Below are 21,090 nucleotides of genomic sequence, written 5' to 3'. Positions count from 1 at the left end.
CTCTCACTGTTGACTTGTACTTTTACTGCATTTCTTTCTGAATTGCTCAGAAAAATGTTCATATACCATAGGAGATGACCAGTCCCAGTCATCTATCTAATAGTTTGTTTGGGTTTTGTGGGTTTTTTCTAAATAATAAAAAAAGTAGTTGGGCTCAAGTTTCTGCCAAGTTTTATCCCAATGTGACTCAATTCAAGCAACCCAGAAAGCCCTTCAACAGCAAATTAAGAGCCATCAATCATGAGGTACTATGCAAGTTACATAGTGTTTATGGTTTGTAAAAAATATGCTGCTTCTTTTTTCTTTAAACATGCTGAAGTGGTATGGGGGCCTTGCGTTTTACCCTCTGGATTATTGAAGAAGCCACATCCCATAGAAGACAGCAATAAGTACTGAGATACCGCATTGTCCTTTGCAACAGAACCACGGAGAAGCAGCAGTGGGCAAATCCAAAAACAGGTCATTCAGCTTCTCCCCATCAGCTCACTGCAGGGTATATTGTCAGTTTAATTTCTTTATTTAGTTCCTTCTGCTTCCCATAACACTCCTTTCGAATCACAACAGTATATGGGAGTAGGATATGCCAGATGGCTTTGCAATTTTTTGTACACACAAAACTTCTGCCTTCAAGCGAGATAAACCTTCAAGCAAAATTAGGATACACACAGCACACAGTGTAGTGGAGGAGACACCACCAGCATACAACACCTAGGAAATGGACAAATACAAGGTGTGCTTCACTCTGGTATCTCCTAGATTCATATTAAAGTTTTCACTATGACAAAAGATTGTTTTAAAAAAAAAAATTATGGAGAGGCATGTAGGTAAGCCTTTACCAGGGAAGGAGGGTCATGCAGAAATGGATTGCCTCCTGCCACTGCTAGAGAATAAAAATGTGTCTTAAGCTTCAGGGTAAAACACTGAAATCTCAGTGTATCTGAAACATCAGCAGTGTTTCTGGAATACGATGCCGTATTCTCTGAGTACCTGTCCTGCTGAAGCTGAGCATTCTTTTCTTACTCAGAAATACATCTTTAATCTGATAATAATTTTCTGCTTGGTAAATACAACCTATCTAATTCTCTTTAAGAAACAGACAGTATCAAAACATCCTCATTACCAAGCAGAATGACTGCTTATTTTCATAGTTTCTCTAGTATCTTCCAGTTCTTTCTCCCAGGGCAAATCTAGGCCAAGCTCTTACAAACGTTCCCTTTGAACAGGGAACATTGATTCTTTATTGCCATCTAGTGACCAAAGCCATTTCCACTGTCACACCAAAAAATCCCTGGATTACAAACCTGGGGAATTTTGAAACCGACGAGAGCAAAAGAGAAAGGAAGCCTGCTTCTCACTGTTAACTGTATGCTACCCTGTTCATATCCCTTATGGACCCTCAGAGCTCAGATTTGCAGTGTGTAGGCCACTGCCGCTTTCATAACAGTCCTTTGTCTCTGCAAACAAACAGGTCCTTTACCCTCCCTCTAGAGCGCAGCAATTTAGAAAGGCGTCATTCTGCAAAAATGAGTAGCCGTGTTTTGTCCCCAGCGAGCTCACAGAGCTTGGGAACAGGGGTCACCTTGCTGGATAGGGTAAGCACAGCACCTCCAGGACCAGGGCAACATTTGGTGTAGCTGTAACAGCTATTTCCTCACCTTCGGAGAAGGAAGGTGTTAAATTTTGTTCAGGTATTTTCAGAATCCTTCAGAAAGGTATTTTCATTTGGCTTCTATATTCTGGGGTCTCACACGTGGTTCTCCTGCTGAGACAAGCTCCTAGCAGCTAGCTCTCGTATCTGCACCCAGGGCACCGAAGCATGCCGGAGGAAGACTTTAGGAGTGCTCCAGTCCTTGGACGCTTGGCTTGCTGGTCTCTTCAACCAAATGCTGTTGTCTTTAACCTCGCTGGGAGCCTGAAGTTATTAATTACTGAATGGTCACAGTGCTAAAGCCTGCGTAGCCTCAGAGCGGCAGGGTGACGGCGAAGCGCTGCTGCGCAGCCCGGGAGCAGGACACACATGCTGGCGAGGCGGCACCGCCCCGCCCGACCCACAGCGTGGCCTCCAGCCAAGGGGCAGGTCAGCTTGTGCGGGTGCCACCGACAGCCACACGCTGACACTGCGACACAGATTTCCAAAATAAGCCCTGCTGTGCTTTTTCGTGCAAGTATCGCTTCCTTAATAAGCTAGGCCTCCCTCCACCGCCTCCCCCAAAACAAGGTTGTAAGGGTAAAGCTGGCCTTGTGCTCTCATGTAAGTTTTGTGACACTTTTCAGATGCAGCCACTTTGGGTCCTGTCTCGCAGGACAAGGTGCGACCCCATGGCTGGCCTGTGCTGTCAGGCTAACCCATGACGAAGTGCAGCGTTAGTCTGCAGCTGCCTTGTGATAACAGGGCTGGTGCAAGCACTATGCCCTTACCTGCCTGTTCCTGGCCATTTGCTGTCCTGTCTGCTAAATTGGGCTGTTTCTAGGTGCAAAGCATCTTCCTTTGCATTTGGGCAGCAAAGCTTTCAAAGTTCCTTTTCAAAAGGGATGAAAATGTTTTCACATCTTCCTCTGTATAAAGATTTAGATTGTGGAGCATGAGTTGCCTGCCCTGTTTGTGTCCAAACTTGTTTTATTCATTTACTGTGGATTCTCTTCAGACTATGTTATGCTTACCAGCCCTCTTCAAACAGACCTCGAAGAATAGTAAAGAAAGAGTTCCTGGGATGCCTGATAAATCCAGCTTTGCTGGAACCTGTAGAGGCCCCAAAATACACAACACAGTAAGAGAGCTTATGCTTGTGTGGAGATCCATCAAGTCCGTTGCTGGGACATGTATCAAAGAATACTAAGAATACTGAACTATGTGAAAGTCTAATGAGTGTAGAATAAAAGAGGATAAATTTATGCATAGAGGCTTTAACAGACATGCTTTCACAGCCCTTTCCTCTGCCCTCAAATACAGAAAATTCCGTTTCAGAGCACCATGTTCAATGTTAGACCTGCTTACCAGAAGTTCAGAACAATTTATTAAAAGCGTAAAATAAACCTCAGTGAGAGCACTGTCTTAGATTGTGTTTGAAAATCCCTTCTTAAATGTGGTCAGAGTACTCCCGCAAGCTTTCAAAGGCAATTCACTAGACACTGATCAGCAAAACAGCTGGGACCACCAGGGAGTGGAGTTACGTACTCTTGGCCTTTGAGTAGCAGTTGCAGATTCAGATTAATGAGGCCCGAATGCATGTAGCAAAAGCTGTTGATTGTTACAAACAGTCTCTATGATGCAAAGGTTAAGGGAGCCTGAGAAGTCACTGACATAGCCACTGTCCCACTCAGCATGCTGGCACTAGCCCAGTGGTTACAAGGCTGGAAGCATCTACTCTCGGAACGTCCACTGGTGCATTTCAGCTCAGTCATGCCCATATAGACTGGCTACAATATGCATAAATGAGCCTGGGCCCTTGCTGATGCACTGAGAGAGTTTATGAACTCAGCCTGACTTCGCATCCCACGTGTGCTTGTGCATAAATGATGCAGATTTCAAAAACTTTAGATCTGAGAAGTAAGATATTACTCAAATTACAGGTCAGCATATGTACATTTGTTCCAGCCATGAGCTTGTAAGATTGAACACTATTAAAGGCGGATGAGAGGAAAATGGCACCTTGTAGTAAAATTGTTCTGTTAACATGTTTTAGTGTTTATTGATGTAAGATGCCAAGCAGCAAAGGCTGCTTCATAAACATTGACAGACATTAGCATAAAGCATCCACTCTTCATGTTTAACTGTTCCACCATTGGGCTCTATCAGTTTCCATTTGTGTGTCAGAAGATGAACACCCTCAGTTACACTTGGATGTGTCTACAACCTCCCAAGACTAAGCTGTTTGAGCTAGCCCTAGGTTCAGTGGTTCACTGAAGTGAAGGAGAGCAGGATTTAATGTGTTTTAACTTCACTGGGCCATGCCCTGAAAAACACTAAGGTCTCAGCTCTCACTGAGGGCAAGCAGAATTGGTGGTGCTTAACATGACAAGGAATTCTGAATTCCTTATTTCCTTCTTGCCCACAGAACAAACATTTTTAAATAAGCTGCTCTCCTTACTGAAGTGGGTGGAAGAAGAACGTTCCTAAGGCAAACTTAGACAGAAATATTTGAAATTACAGCAGCTGTTGAGCCCCCATCACTTTTACAGTTTTCTGGTGAAACCTTTTAAATGTCTCTCTTGATAAGGAATAAAAATCTGAGTCGCTCTTTATTCTTGATCCAGAGTAGCAAGTCACTTTTATTTGTTGATAAAGCTACTGCATTTTCAGTGCCTTTTGCTAAAGCTGAGCTGAAGCTTCAATCTGAAGACATGCCTCTATTTCCAGATTTAATCATGAGTGCTGTAGAAAGAGTCTTCTGTAAAACAAACAAAGCCCAGTTATGAGTGTTTTTAAAGTTTCTGTTTTACAGCCTTCCTATGTCATCACTCAGTTGAACAATATAAAAAACCCACAATGCAAGTCAAATAATCCATGTAATTACCATGTACTTTTCTTTCAAGACTAGAGTCCTGTAATTCAAAACTAGACAAACGCCCTATTTCTCACTTTGGTGCTTTCTCTCTTTAATTTACCAGGAAAGTCTTATACAGAGAAGCAATACCTCATTTACTAAACCAAGTAGAAAAAAAGGACAGATTGAGAACAACTGCTTTCCATTTCACTTAATTAATTGGACCGAGAGGAAAAAATACTGCTTAGGAACTGAAAAGCAGAGGGGACGTTAGCAAAGAGAAGTGTTAAGATTCACAGCCTGTCTGGGACAGGGTGAGGAAAGAGACTTACTGCCTATGGATCAGTGCAAGCTCAACTGGAGGTATTGTCTGTCATAATTGCATCAGTGCTTCTACTAAATATGCAATTTTTACTGTGGAGAAAAAATAATTTTACTTCTTGTCTTCTGAAACTATTCTTTAAGTCTCCATTCAGTGTTGGAGCAGACAGACCTGCGACAGAACATCTGTTCTGTGAAATCTTTTGTGCTGATCTCTGCTTACAGTAGGGAAGGTACTGCACTGTTCATAGTAGCATAACTTGAGAAACACAATATGTATTACTCTGAGTCAAGAGTGAAAACATACTGGCTCTGAAGCAATGCTTGCTTAATGCAACCTCATGGGAACCCACTGTGTTGGAATCTAAAGAGCTTTGCGATACACTGAGTAATTAGCTTTCCTAGATGCGCTTCCTTTGCAAAACATCCTATTTTTCCTATTAACCCAATGTAGAATAATCCTGAATGATGAATTCTATTCTAAGTTTCTGAAATTCTGCAGTACCTTTTTCTCCATGGCTTGATTTTTGTTTCATCCTAGAATTTTTCAAAGATGTCAAACGTAGACATTTGATCTAGAAAAATAAGTAACAGTCATCTCAGAGGAGGATTTAACATTATATTCAACATACCATCATATCCAGGAGGGAGGCAACTGGGCCCCTTTATTGGGATGGAAATTTATCTAGAGCTCCATCTCTGATGCTGCTGAGATATAATCATACTATTTGCTTAGCAGGCCCAATATCAGCCTTCGTCAAATAAAGACTGTTGCTGAAGACTTTTCAGGATTTGAGTTTAAAATTAATGGCTTGAGCCATGGTTATTATTTTCCTAAAACTTAAGCAGACTATAGGCAACGGATCTTGTTTGTGTAGATGTGAGCATAAATAGTCAATGGAATTAACAAATTCTATGCTTTACAGAGAGAGTGTACCTCTGCCCAGCATTTCAAGAAGCTATGGAATTCAGAAATGGGCACTGGGACCCCAAGCAGTGTGGAGATAGGTGACTCTGTAGGTACGGTCCTTTGCATGTAGGAGGCCAAATCCAATGTGTCACTTCTCACCTCATGCTTCTGAAGGGTTGGAAGTGGCAGAAGAATGTTGCAGTGGGCACAGGTCACCAGCATGTCAAAAGAGTGTGTGTCTTTAAGAGCTTGAGGTGATGTGGAAAGTCCGCCTGTTGTAGGAGAGGGAAAGCCAATCTTTTTGTCCTTTGAGGGTTTAAGCAAGGTTTTGGAGGTCAATGAGCGGTCCCTTTCTTTCCTTTTGGGACGGACATCTTTCCATGCCATTGCATTCTCGGAGCAGGAAGAGGGAGCCAGGGAGGAAGAAGACTGTGGTGGATCACTGCTGAGTTTTGAAGTTGACTGGCCAGCAAGAACTTTTGTCAGCTTATGGGCTGCATTGCATTTATTCTGTTAAAAGAAAGCACACATAATGAGGTGAAGATTGGCATTACACCCAGCTTTGTCATATATTGTCATTTGTGACAGACGTGAGTAATGAGGAGGGACAGTGGACACCATCTCACAGTGATGCTTCAGCTGAATACACTGTATCATGAAACTATAGTTTGAAGAGCCAAGACACATTGCCCTTTCTTACCTTTTAGCTTTTTTACCTTCTAGCTTTTCAGAGAAATAACCTGGCTGGAAATTAAGCACAGACCATTCTCTTGTTCAGTTTCAAATGTGCTTACCAGATGTTGGGGGTACTGATCATCTGGGAATTACTTATTGCACTTCTGACAAAGATTGCCACCACTACTTTCAGATGGAAAAAAAAAAAGAGAAACACAGTACTGACCCTAGTCATCTAGACAGGCTGCTCAGTTTTCTAGAGAAACACAGAATACTGATTCCACTAGCCAAGAAGGAATTAGAGCTGTGACTACATTTTGCTTTTGGCACCACTCAAAACAATCCACCATCCCTTCTCACAACGTTCAGGATATTTGAAATTCCTCTCCAGCCCCATGTTTTGTGTCTCAGGATGCTTCACTCCTACTCTGGCCTAGCTAATTTTATAGAGAGCAAAAACCCCTAGCAACAGTTTATTTTGCCAGCCACTGCACCTACTGATGCCTGTTCTTTTCTGGAATTATTGACAAGACTCATGAATTTTTTTGTCTTGACATACCCTGTCCAATACCTTAGGCCTAATGAAGCTGCTCTCAACTTAAAAGAAATCAAGATATGCATCACAGGCTTTATATATGAAATAGCAGGAAATTCTAAATCATATCTTTTCCTGTGTGACACATAGGAAGAGGAAGAAGTTCTACTTATTTTCTGACAGAAGGAATTTCACTTCTAGGATATAGAGGAGGCATAAAAGAACATGGCCAATGAGCTACCCGTCAGTGGAACCACTCTAGCTTTACAATAACCAGCATAATAGAAAGCAACACTTGGCCCTTCCACTGTGGTTAGTTAAACAACAAACCCCTCCAGCCTGGATTACTGAAAATTGTAGAGCAGGCAGGAGAGTTGACCCAGTCCATGACAGTGAGGAATTTTGCTTACCAGTGGGGCAAATAAATGTTGCATTAGTGGATGCTTCACTCGTTTGAAAGTTCACATCCTTCTGATAAGACAGACCACTGTTCTGACAAATATCTTTGTGTTTGTTCTGGTCTTTGTACATGATGTATTTGTTACTCTCCCAATACCACTCTGTTCATCTTGTACAGGTGTTCAGGTGTTCCTGCAGCTTGTTGAAAGGCATTTCAAGCTCACAGATCTTGCATTTCATTGCTCGTTTGTGGCATTCCTTGGTCTGCACATGAATAGAGGAACTGATTGCAAATTTTCTATCAAAACTAAGAGGGCATTGGGCAAGAGCAATGAGTGACTGTTTAAGGGGTATCTACACAACCAAATGCGGTCTTAGCTGGATTAGGAGTTTGCCTATCTAGACTATCTTTAATTTAGGACGATTTAAGGCAAAATGGGAATCAACAGCAGTGAAGATGTTCTTTGTCAGTACAGGTTAGCAGCAGAGCACAAGCCCACTTAGAAAATTCCAATACTTCAGCTACCACCACCAGGGGAAGTCTTGCTGTGTCTTCACTGCTTTGGTTCCTTGAAATGGTTAGACTACAGCTAGCATGGAGACGCTGCTCTCACTTCTCAGTCCCTGCCAGTTCTTTTGTGTATCTCCTCCTTAGCTGTTTTCTTGACTCTTACTTTGTACAACCACTCCTTTGGAAAAGCAGGTAATATGAGTGTGGAGGCAGGATGGAAATGTCTTTGAAAAGCCTTCAAAGAACATCAGCTTGAGGTGCCAAGGATAAGAAAGCAATAGATTATCTCCTGGAACAGACTGTCCCATCACAACTGGATGGGCAACCACCATGAGATATACTTATTTACAAGGGGAAAAAGGTATGCCAAAACACTGCAACTGTTGAGAGGTTTAAGTTTCTTCATGGTCCAGGATGTACATGTTTTTTGCTGTTGAACCCATTAGTGTGACTCTTGGTGGCTGGTCAAAGGGATCAGCCTAGTATGTAGAAAGTACTGCACACCATAGTTACGTCATGATGCTCCAACTAGTACTGCTGCATGCTTTGGTAACAAAGACTACATCTGACCTGCAAAAAAAACATCCAGTAGTTCACTGGGAGCATAGGAGGATGGTTAATGCTTTCAGATGTCAGTACAACTCCAAGGTACGGAGATGATCTTCCTGCCATTTTCAGCCCAATCATTGACAAGCTGTTGGTGAATTTTTGTTTCTCTGTCAGGCCTGAGCTGTGTTGATGAAATTTTGAGGAAAACAATGTGGTGGGTTGACCCTGGCTAGACGCCAGGTGCCCACCAAAGCTGCTCTATTGCTCCCCTTCTCAGGTGGACAGGGGAGAGAAAGTATAAGAAGCTTGTGGGTTGAGATAAGGACAGGGAGAGATCATTCAGCAATTACCGACATGGGCAACTCAACTTGGGGAAAAAAAATAATTTAATTTATTGCAAATCAAAACAGAGTAGGATAATGAGAAATAAAACCAAATATTAAAACACCTTTCCCCCACCCCTCCCTTCTTCCTGGGCTCAACTTCAATCCCAATTTCTCTACCTCCTCCCCTAGAGCGGCTCAGGAGAATGGGGAATGAGGGTTGTGGTCAGTTCATCACGATGATGCTCAGTTGTTTCTGCTGCTCCCTCCTCCTCAGGGAGAGGACTCCTCACACTCTTCCCCTGCTCCAGTGTGGGGTCCCTGTCGGGGTTTAGCCCCAGCCAGCAACTAAGCACCATGCTCGCTCACTCCCCCCTCCCCCAGTGGGACAGGGGAGAGAATTGGGAAAAAAAACTCGTGGGTTGAGATAAAAACAGTTTAATAGGACAGCAAGAGAGAAAGAAACAACAATGATAACAACAATGATAATACCAACAAAGGAATGTACAAGAACAAGTGATGCCCAATACAGCAATTGCTCACCACGTGGTGATCGACAGCCCATCCCCGAGCAGCGATTTCTGCCCCCCAGCCTACTCCATTTTATGTACTGGGCATGATGTTGTACAGTATGGAATATCTCTTTGGCCAGCCTGGGTCAGCTGTCCTGGCTGTGTCCCCTCCCAGCTTCCTGTGCACCCCCAGCCTTCTTGCTAGCAGGCCAGCACGAGAAGCTGGACTGTCCTTGACTGCTCAGCAACAACTCAAAACATCAGCACATTATCAACATTTTCTCATCCCAAATCCAAAACGTATCCTCACATTAGCTTCTGTGAAGAAAACCAATTCTATCCTGGCTGAAACCAGGACAGTCCCTCCCACAGGAGACAGTCCTCCACCAACTTCTCCAGTGTGAGCCCTTCCCATGGGCAGCAGTTCTTCATGAACTGCTAAAGCCTGGATCCCCCATGGGTGCTGTCCTTCAGGAACAGGCTGCTCCAGCATGGGTCCCCCCACGGGTGCCGTCCTTCAGGAACAGGCTGCTCCAGCCTGGGTCCCCCATGGGTGCGTCCTTCAGGAACAGGCTGCTCCAGCCTGGGTCCCCCCATGGGTGCCATCCTTCAGGAACAGGCTGCTCCAGCCTGGGTCCCCCCACGGGTGCCATCCTTCAAGAACAGGCTGCTCCAGCCTGGGTGCCCCCATGGGGTGCCATCCTTCAGGAACAGGCTGCTCCAGCCTGGGTCCCCCACGGGCTCACAAGTGCTTCCAGCAAACCTAATCCAACGTGGGCTCCTCTCTCCACGGGTCCACAGTTCCTGCCATGAGCCTGCTCCAGTGCAGGCTTCCTGCAGGTCACAGCCTCCTTCAGGCTGCAGATGGAGATCTGCTCCAGTGTAAAGCTCCATGGGATGCAGGGGCACAGCCTGCCTCACCATGGTCTTCACCATGGGCTGCAAGGGAATCTCTGCTCTGGTGCCTGGAGCACCTCCTGTCCCTTCTTCTGCACTGACCTTGATGTCTGCAGAGTTGTTGCTCTCACATATTCTCACTCCTCTCCCTGGCTGCAAATGCTGTGCGCCCTTTTTTCCCTGTCTTAAATATGTTATCACAGAGGTGCTACCACCATCGATGATGGGCTTGGCCTTGGCCAGTGGCGGGTCTGTCTTGCAGCCGGCTGGCATTGGCTCTATCGGACAGAAGGGAAGCTTCTATAGCAGCCTCTCACAGAATCCACTCCTGCAACCCCCCTATCTCCAAAACCTTGCCGTGCAAACCCAATACAAATAGATATCTGATGATTCTGCAGCAAGCTGTCGTTCTGTGCGAGGATCCAGTTCTCAAAAGTGCCCATGTGAAATGGAAAGCATGATGTGAAATAAAGTGTGTGTATTCAAAATTTTGGCTGAGGTTTAACTTAAAGGTATAGGTCTGATATTCAGCCAGTCTAAATCATAATAGCCCCTCTGAAAATATAGGAGGTATGCTGGTTGTCCATACATTTGCCATGACAGCTACACTCATGTGTTCTGTTAAGTAACTGAAATCAATGGAATTGCTAAAACAATAAAACTAGTAAGACAGAATAAAAAGTCATGCCTGTGTATTCATGCTTCAACATAGTACCTCTAACTACAGGGTTCTTAATGCTATACTAAAAAATTGCCTCAGTGTATGAAGAGCTGGTAAATTTACTCTGCCAGTTCAGTTTTGTTAAAAAGCTGCACTGATGTCATAGCTTTGTACAAGCATGGTTTATATCCTCTAATCAAATCATTTAAGTTGCATGCTCTGGCTAATTCACAAGCACTAGAAGCACGTATCCATATCTGACCTGTAATTTGTATTGCTGGGGAAATGGGATACCACAATGGAAGCTTTATTCTCTTAAGCTGAGTGTGCAATAAGATCCAAAGTTTCTGTAACCAGGCCTGAAAGGTCATATCAGACCCTTACAGATTTTCTGGTCAAACAATTACAGAAGTTCAAATCTAGTTAATATAGAGCACAGTACCATGAACATACTACTTCAGGGCTGGCAGAGCTTTTTGCTGTTTGCAAGAAAACCGTGAAGAATGTGTAGTGTTCCTTACCTGCTGATGTGCTTCTCTTTGATGGTCTTTCATATCCTTTTGGGCAACTGGTTCATCACATTCTGGACAGAGAGTGAGAAACCGCAAGCAGTGGGCCTCATGGAGGGAGAAATTGGCAGCAGACACATCTCGTTTACTACCGAGCACATAAATGGGAAAGAGAGAAGAGTAAATGAACTGGTGTGGTGGGTTGACCTTGGCCAAGCACCCACATAGCTGCTCACTCACCAACACCCCACCACACACACAGTGGGATGGGGGGGAAATAGGAAGAATGGAAGTAAGAAAATTTGTAGGTTGAGATAAAGACAGTTTAATACTTGAAGGAAAGAGACGGGAGGGAAACAAGTGAAGCAAATGACATCACTCACCACCTCCCACAGACATACCTATGCCCAACCGGTCTTTGAACAATAGCCAAATTTGCTTTTGGAAGCAAAAAAACCCAAGCTGCTTCTTCCTCTAATGCAGTGTTTATTCCTGAGCATGATGTTACACAGTACGGAATCTCTCTTTGATCAGTTTGTGTCAGCTGTCCCAGATGCATCCCCTCCCAAAATCTTGCTCACCCTCAGCTTATTCAGTGGGGGTGGGCAGAGTGGGGGAAAAGAGAAAACCTTGACACTGTGCAAGCACTGTTCAGCAAAAGCCAAAGCACTGGTGTGTAATCAACACTGTTTTAGCCATAAATACAAAACAGAGCACCATAGGAGCTGCTATGAAGAAAAGACCCAGTACAGCTGGTTACAATTCAACTAGTTTGTCCATAAAAAATAGAAATAAGTATTTGCCTTTCTGATTCATCTTAACAAGACATTTAGAGACTGGATTCTGTTACTCATTCTGTTCTGCCGTATTACCAGGAATACTTCTGAAAGGGACAGGGCAGCTGCTGGAGCCTCCTGGTATATTTGTCCATCAATTGTTTCAGGAAAAGCTCTGGCTGTTGTTTACATTGTTTACAGCTGTGGAAAGAAAAGAAGGGCTTCTCTTCTGGTTGTCATCTAAGATGACATCGCAAAATCTACAGCTCTTTGGCTCCCAGTGGTCCAATTTAAGGTAGCCTGGCCAAGCAGCTGCTCTGTTCAGATGAAGGCCACCTCTGAGCTGAGATACACAGATGTCACCATGTTCAGTGGGTTCAGGAAGAGCCACTTAAGTTTATCTGGGAAATCACTTATTTGATTTTAGTAATTGATCTGTTCACAACATTCGCAACAAGAATTGAGATACAGTTTAACAGGGCTTGGTTAAGACCTCCTGAAGAAACTTCCAGGTGGAAACCTTAAGCAGTGTAAAACTTCTGCTGCTCCCCTTGAAACAGCTTTGGGATAGCTGATGTGCACACCAGCTGATTTTCTGCCCTCCTCTGCCAGCAGGCCCTGGGACCCTGATTCCGTCTTAGGATGTCCGCCTCACAGCCCTCACTTCAGGCTCGGAGATGTGAGTGCACCAGGCAACAGGAGGTGAGGTATATCCCTGTCCTTTCAAAGCCTTTACTACAGAGGGCCCAGGACCCTGCGGCAGGAGGTACTGATGCCTGACACAAGAGAGCAACGGTTGTCAGGACACGGCAGCTGGAGGTGGGCCCATCAACCTTTCTGGCCTACAAGAGTAGGAAGGCTGCCTGAAAGTACAGGTACACTTCCGGCTCTGCTACTTCGAGATGTGTAAGGCAGAATAGCTGATGCCATCTGGGCTTTCTGCACTAGTCTTTATTCCAAACTCTGACACCATGTCTGGGCCACAGAACCAGTCTGCCCAACATATTTGCTGGTCGCTCAATGTGGAGGGAATGGCCAGGATGAGGCCACCCAAATTACAAACAGCGCAGCCCCAAGACAAAGCAGCCACAGCAAAAAAGCTTTGGGGCAGTGAACTCTTCTAATTTTCTTAGAGAAGGTCAGTTGCCTCAAGGAAATCTGCTTTGGACACAAGGAGAATCCTCTCATGATCATGAGGGATAAGCAATGGAATGGATTCCCTGTGGGAATGTGTCATCTCTGTCACCAGAGTTTTTAAGAATTGGTTAGAGGTATCTATCAGAATTTTTAGCAAAGTAGGTCTGCTAAGGAGTCTGATCAGTGTGCAGGAACTGCTTTATTCAAAGCATCCTCTACAACCTTTTAGAACATAATGCACAGGCTCTCTTTGTGCAAGGCTAGGCATTGATTTTCCTTTGTGACCAAATAAAATTGAAACTAAGCTCATGCTTAGTCTTTCTGTTTGACCTTTTTTTTTAATTGCAGTGGTTCATAGTCTTCATTCATATAATGTGCCCAATGGCCTAGCTACTAGTTGAGACACACCAAGCTACACTATCTTAAGGCCCCTTTCAGCCTTCTGTTCTATGAGTGATGGCCAATTACCCTGAAAAATGAGTATTTTATCACTTAACTGCAAATACAGCAACAGAAAGAAACATCAGCCATGGGGGAATGCTGGGTTTAGCATGGTGCATGCACTGCCAGGTACTGCAGAATTACCCGCAGTGATACTATGTAAAAAGAGAACATGCAGCACAGGAGAAGGCTATGGAAGAAACCTCTCCACGCAACCTGGAAATGTGAAAATGCATACAAAATATATTTTTTTTACTACTCAATGGCTAGTGTACACCCCTCCTGTGGTGTGGTTCTTCCTCTTCTCCCCCTGTTACAGAAGACCTAGATAACATTAAGGAAAATCCTAGAAAACTTTTGAAATCCCCACACTTTCTAGGAGTGGAGAGGGAGAAAGATCTCTTACCAATTCTTGCAGAACCTGCTCTCTTCTGTCATGATTTTTCTTTTTATTCTGCTAGATATCCTTTCTTCTAAGAGCAGAGAGGAAAAAAAAAACGAAACTGAAAGCCTCTGTTGCAGTAACTCCACCCCAAACAGCCGCTTAGCCAAAAATTCTTTAAAGGAGAAACGGCAGCATTGCCAGACAAGTATTAGTTTTCAGTGCAAGTTCCACATACAGATCAGTTCACTAGTCGTTAGCGGAACTACAGGGTGTCATTTCCTTCTTTCCCAAATCAGTTTAATTACAGCAGCCGGTTTATGCAGCCGGCGGGGTTGCAGCACGGAGCTGCCTGAAGCAGTCGGGGGCAGGGGTGTTCCTCTGCCCCACTGCAGCGGGGCTGGCTGACAGGCACGTCAGGCTGGACGGGGCTCTGAGCACGCTGCTCGAGTTGAAGATGTCCCTGCTCACTGCAGGGTGTTGGACTAGGTGGCCTTTATCAAGGGTCCCTCCCAACCCAAGCCCTTCTGTGATTCTGTGATTCTATGGTTCTACTCCACGCTCTCTGGCCCATGGCCGACGCCTGCCGAGTAGCCGGGTGAGTCTGTGGCTCTCTGAGGAGGGAGGCAGCAGGCTGTGGCAGGCCAGCCGCGCCCCACGGATGTAGCAGTGGAAGCAGTGTCCTGCTACCTCTGTCTTCGTCGCTGCTTCCCCAAGAGGGCCACGGGGAGCCCTCCGGCCACCATCTCCCCTCCACGCCCTCCCTGCCCATCGTCCCTTCCTGCCCCACACCTGTGCTGTGAGTTGTGCAGGCGCAGCACCAGCACATGTCCACAGAGGAGCCTGCACGGAGCATGGCAGCCCTGCCTGTGAACTCGCCTGTCATGGTATTTTACGGATAACGATAACATTGCAGTCTACTGGGTCACGGTCTGGGCAGGAAGCCAGCAGAGAGGGAGAGGAAGCACCCTGAAACAAACCCTTGGGCGCACTGCAGTCCTAGCATTTCTTGTACCTGCTGCTACAACTGATCCCTTACAGCAATATGACGCAAGCAGCTCTTTTCTGTTGTAGACCCTGCCCAGTGTGGATCAATGAGATACAGGAGATGCAGAAAATATGAACTGACCTTCTTAGTCTGTAAAATGGGGACAATAATATTAATTCTTCTACTTCGCAGAGGTATTGGGAAGAATCGTTCACTAGTATTTGCATAATGTATTGTAATGCCATACACAACAGATGTCCCAGATGTTACTCAGAAATTGGTGTGGTTCATTTCCCATCCAAATAACCCCCTTCTGTCCTCCATTTTTCTCTGGGAAAAATAAAAGAAGAAGGAAGCCCAATAAGGCATTATTTAGACCTGGGAATAATGAGTGTTTATCTGGATTTTGTAACACAAATTATGTAATGAAGCAGAGAAAAGGCTTTTGAACAAATATGTTAATGAGATGGCAGCTAAGGGAGAGGTTACAGAGTTGCCAAGTCTGAATCAAAATTTTTAATGTGATTTTCTTTTGGTTTTTTCTTCTTTTGTAGTCACTAGCCTGCACAGCATTTGAATATGCTTTAGGGCTTCGTGCAAACTATATGGGAAATACCAGTTCTAGGTCAAGAAAGCCTGATCAGCAACACACACTGACTGAGAAAACCCCACTGACTCAAAATTCATAATGAGGGCTTTTATGTAGAAAGTTGTTGGGCACAGGGATTGTACTGAAAGGACTGTTCGTTCAGAGCCTGAAAAGATTTTCTTGGAAAAATATCAGATGCTCCACTGGGAACTTAGTTGAAAGATACTCCTAAAGCAACACAGTGGACTGGCAGTGTCTGGAAAGTACTGATTGGAGGGAAAACGGAAAGTAATGAAACAGTGATTTTCTCTGAGTGCTGGTAATAACTCTTTCCATTTAAATTCTGTGTAAACCTTCCAGTGCATAACATTCTTGTACAAGACCTCTTCTAGGCATCTTTTTAAGTCAAGCATCACATAGAGGTAAGTTCTGAGATGGTTGTTTTTTAAATGTGATTTTCAAAAGCCTGGGTAGAAGACACTTCTTTTTCTGCTAAGTCCTAGAATGTCTCAGGGTCAGTTATTTCCATTTTTGTTTCTCAGTGTCAAGTATGATAAGTCTTACAGTCCTTGTTTAATATAATTTTGTTTAAATTTTTGTACCTCTGGATGTTGCATGGAGCCTGCAACATGAAAGAACTTCAAAAAGAATGTGAGGAGAGTGTTTGTCTGGAGAGGGAATAGCAGTTATCTAGGTCAAATGGACGGCTTTTAAACACACAAACTGTACTTGTGTGCTTAGGTAGCGTTTGAATTAGAGATGGGAAAATATAATTATCTGTCATTAAATTAATCATCTGCTACCTGTAAAGACCTTTGCCACAGACCATTCCTATCCAGCAATAACAGCAGTAACTGGGATGATTGGCTTGTAGCGAATAAGATGTATCAGAAAAGCAGCTTCACGGGAATGACCTAAACTATACTAAAATTTTTATTTTCCAATTTTTCCACCTGGACTGATGACCCTGGAATTCCTACCTTCTAAGAGGACTTGATTTCTAGTCCCTTTCTACTAACCCAAACTGCAAGTCAGCCGTTGTTAACTAGTCTTCAGCAGTGCTCCACTTCTGAGTGGATCTCTTTACAGTGGCTCACATCATTGAATCTGGTATGTGAAGTACAAAAGGGAAGATTGCAAGACTCTGTATGTGGTGTGACAACGCTGTCAAGTTCATCTATGAATTTGCTTTCTTGAAAGGTGCAGCTGTTCCTATCCCAGCTGTTACTGTTCAGCCATAAGTGGCCCAGTCTCTTCAGCTGGCTCTGGTGCTCACTGAACACTTCACTGAACCTATTCAGCTCACTAACTCAGCAGAAAAATCTTCTGCTTGCTTTGTCAAGTTAAACTCCAATGAGTCCCAAAGGCATCATCTGAGAAACAGCAAGAAAGCCAGCGCAAGTCAGTGGCAGTGAGTCATGAGGTGGGCTTGGCTCTGTTACTGCATTATACTCTTAGGATGCTTTAAAATACCTGCGTTTCTTAGGGTAGAACAGCAGCAAATGAGAGCAGTGGTGTCTAGTAACCAGGGAAAGAGATTCAGCTACAAGAGACCTGATTCAGCTCCTGGTTCCACTTCGTGTCACTACCCTTGCCTAAGTCTCTTTGTAACACAAAGACTTGAGTTGCTTTGTAGATGGAGTTAAAACTTACTACCAAGAACAAGAGCAGCATATTATTCAATGTTATGGTATAAAAATTTAGCCCAAAGGATGCTACAATCTCCTGCTCCTAATGGTGTCTGCAACCAAAAGCTAATTTTACCTGCCGTCTTTGAACCAGTAGTTAAAGACTGTGAAACCACACATCTCACATACATATTTGTAAATACTGCTCTGGTCCCTGCTATGTTCAGAGCAGTACAGACTGGAGGAAAGGATTCTTTTTTCTTGACAGCCTGCAGTTAGTGCTCAATTAGCATGAGCTGAATTTCAGGCTGTGGGAGGTTTTTGTTTGAATGCTGTCTTTGAACCATCTAAAACTCTTCCTGATGGAGGTTTTGCAAGCACGATGGGCTCTCTACAGCTTCCTTTTGCCTGGCTGTCAGACTAGTTCTGGAAAGCAAGCAGCCAAAGCTTTGTCTGCCTTCTTCTTGGCACAGTGAAGAGGAAGCTCCTGGGCAAGTTATGTGAAAGAACTGCCATTCCTGTAGCACTCATATCCAGCCAGTGCCAAATGTATCTGAGTTGTAAGCATAGATTGGGGGAGACAGGGAACAGGTGGAAGACTTGCCAAATCGAGCATGCTCCTCTGTGCTTCCCTCTGTTGGTGCGTGCTGATCCGTTAGAGAGCACTGCCCAGCCTTGGCCTGCATTGTAAACTGCTTGCTCTTTTCCCTCATTTCATCCAGGACTGCTCTCCCCCTCCTGCATCTTGACTGTGAATGGAGGCATCTCCTCTCTTGTCCTCACTCACTATTTTTCTTCCTGCCCATGTTGTTGCTGTTTGTGATATGTGCGTATGCGGTTCTAACATCTGAATTCAGTCAACTTCTCGGCCTCCTGGTTCTTACAGCAGAGCATGAATCAACACATGTACACCTCCAATGGTTTACAAAACAGTGATGGAGGTATCTTAAATACGAAGTGTGCAGTGTCAGGATGGCTTAAGCAAGGGGGTAACAAGGTCAGAATTTACCTTTCAAGATTACAGGTTCAGTTCAAGTGCAGGACTTTGTCCTTGCTGCTCTGCAACAGCCAGCTGCTTTGATTGGTGTTAGCTGAATTCCTAGAAGACTTCCACAGGAACTGGAGTTGGCACTAATTTGATTTCTTCTCAGCAGAGTCAGCACAGGTATTTCTCATGAACAAATATTTCACATGCACTCCAACAAAAGAAACTGCTCTCCTCCTGAAGCAAAACTCTAGAAAAACAGCTTACTTTTGCAACAAAAAAAAGTAAATAAATAAAAGTTGCTCATTTCCATGGTCACACTTAAGATTTTTCCCAGTTTTTGCTTTAGTCAGAGTGCTGGGAATGATCAGCCTTTAAATTTAGGTTTCTAAACTCAGTTTATCAGTGCTGGTCTTGGCTCATGAAAAGATTACAGTTGCTTAGTTTGGGACCTGGGTCTCAGACAAAAACATGCTCAAATAAAGGAGATTTAGACATGCTTTCTTCAAATCTGGGCTCAATGTTGTTCCTAGATCTCCCTCTCTCATTCAACTGGTATAGTCCAGACAGCTCCACCAGCACTGGGAAGTGGGTATTTATCTCTAAAGTTCAGGTACTTGCTGGTCTTGACTGACACCTCCCTGTTTTCCTCCTTTGCTCCGTCCTTTCTGCTCTATAATCTCTTGGGAGGCCTGCACCATATTCCCATCCCTGTCCCAAGTCAGCTGTTCCCAGGAACCCTAGGGAACATTGTGTTTCTCGCATCCCTCCCCTTCTCCTCCCAAAGGTACACCCTTCTGCTTGACAGTTGCTGTATGAACAGCAGAAGAGGGTACTCTGCTATCTTTCAATCTTATTTCCTATTATTCAGATGCTTGTTCTTTTCTGTAAATCCTTTTTTTGTTTTGTTCCATTTCATAGAATGTACTTTGCATGGCACACTGAAGGCAAGTTTGCAACAATTCTGCACAATAAGGAAATACTGATTCTCTTCCCTGTATTTTACAGAAGAGGATACTGGGGCATGGACTGGCTAACTGAATTGCCCACAGGAGTCCCTGATCTCATTTCCAGGTACAGCAAGCAAGTTTCTTTTCACAGGATTAGTCCATCTGAAGGTATCAACACCTGTTCATGGCTTTTCTCTTTATTTTCTCTTTTCGGCACTGCATCTCATTTAAACAAGAAGGCGGCAAATCATATTTGCACTGGTCTATCAAAGTAAACTTTAGTACAACTCCTTTAGAATTAACTCTTTGCATTTTCTTATTTAAGTGCTTGTAGTCCTTTTTCTTTGTTGGCTAGGGACCGTTTTTTTGTTGGAGACTGGCCACAGGATTGCACGTTTTGGCCGATTCCCCATTTTCTGCTAGGCTTTGCGCCGGTGTGAAGTTCCCTCTGTGTTGGTAAGTTACCCAGAGGGACTGCTGCTGAAAGTTTGAAGATTTGGAATCTGTCCAGATCCGGTTGGCTACTATTTTCCTTAGTGGACATTCACTGCTTTTTACAAACAGAACAGTAACATTGGAGTGTCTTGTTTTGAACTTCTGTCTCTCAAGTTCCTCTGGTCAGCAGAGGACAAATAGCGCAAGCTGTAGTCAGAGCTCCCTCAGTACTTGCTGTGGAATCTGAAATTCTTTATTTCTGTGAGTAACTGCTTGGTAAGACTGTATTAAAACACTGCAGGATCAAATTGTCAATATACAATTTATGCTGCCTTCAATTTCAGGTGGCTGTTGAAATCCCAGAAGCAGAACATAAAATATCAACAAATTATTTGTCTTCAGTCTAGTTTCCAGTCCCTCCAGTTGTTCCTTTCTGCCATCTTCATAGGGCTTGCCACCCTTTCAGTAGTGCCATCACTTTTAATTCTGTGGCTACACTGTAGACATAGAAATGAATGACATGAAAAATAACCTTTCAAGTTAACCTTTCTGGGTTATTTTTAACCCAGACCGCAGACACACAATCGCTCACAAAACGATAGGCAGTGAAAAACAGCCATGCATGCCTGCACAGACCTTTGTTTTGCGGAGACCTGCACTGTGGTTTTAACTCTCCATTTCCCCAAAGAAGCTCAGTCCTTCCTCACCATTGTGTACATGAGTGAGAGATGATCCTCCCTTGGCGTCATCAGCACCTCCTGAAAGTCCAGCGCTTGTGAGAAGCCATGTGTCAGCACTTTGGTCCCTGCATGTAATAGTCATTATGAGAAGCTCTGCTTACTGGCAACTTTCTGTAGACTATGAGCAGGGAGATTTTTCTTAAAACATTCTCACAACTGGTGTGATAGGTTGATGCACAGCCATTAAGCAGCTTTCCTTGTTCATAGAGGGTCTGCAGAAGCACAAGCACAGACGTGGACGTACAAAACGGGGAAATGGGAAATGCCCCAGGTGACGCCGTACAAAACGGGGAAATGGGAAATGCCCCAGGTGACGCCCCGGCGCCCATATGATGGAGCGGGCCGGCGGACTCTGACGCGGTCTGGATCAGGCTGAGATCTCCCAGCTGGCGGACATGGGCTGCGGGCACCGCGCCCTACAGGGCCGCGGCCGGTCGGCCGTGGGGAAGGCGGGACGCCGCACGGCCGGGCGCGGAGCAGGGGCGCTGGGCTGGCGCCAGACCGGCGGCTCTCCTGCGGCTCGCTCGTTCCTGATCCGTGTCTGCACCGCTACCCGGCGGCCCGGCCCCCGTCAGGGCGCGGGCGGGCCCGGTGTCCCGTCAGGGCGGCAGCGGCCGGCCCCCGTCAGGGCGCGGGCGGGCCCGGTGTCCCGTCAGGGCGCGGGCGGGTCGTGTCGCCCCCCGCCATGTCCCTCCCGCCGCGGCCCCGCCGACCCGTACTTAAGGCGGCAGCGGCGGGCGCTGCTCCTGCTCG

At 44.9% G+C, this 21,090-nt stretch overlaps 1 protein-coding gene across 1 annotated transcript; it reads right to left on the bottom strand.

The window, feature by feature from the left end:
* Window positions 1–5,245: 5,245 nt before the first annotated feature.
* On the bottom strand, window positions 5,246–14,794 carry XAF1 (XIAP associated factor 1; the record flags this gene model as incomplete). The annotated part of the gene is given in 11 exon segments (XM_082008709.1): window positions 5,246–5,380; window positions 5,875–6,225; window positions 6,510–6,539; window positions 6,543–6,573; window positions 7,317–7,489; window positions 7,493–7,588; window positions 8,349–8,363; window positions 8,367–8,405; window positions 11,299–11,434; window positions 12,583–12,688; window positions 14,713–14,794. Coding segments are annotated over 11 exon segments (1,194 nt in total).
* Between the last annotated feature and the right edge of the window lie 6,296 nt (window positions 14,795–21,090).

Source organism: Phaethon aethereus (genome assembly GCF_964289735.1).
Source record: "Phaethon aethereus genome assembly, chromosome: 19".
Classification (NCBI taxonomy): Eukaryota; Metazoa; Chordata; class Aves; order Phaethontiformes; family Phaethontidae; genus Phaethon; species Phaethon aethereus.
The sequence above is the reverse complement of the archived record's forward strand: the minus strand, read 5'-3'. Positions and strand labels throughout refer to the sequence as shown.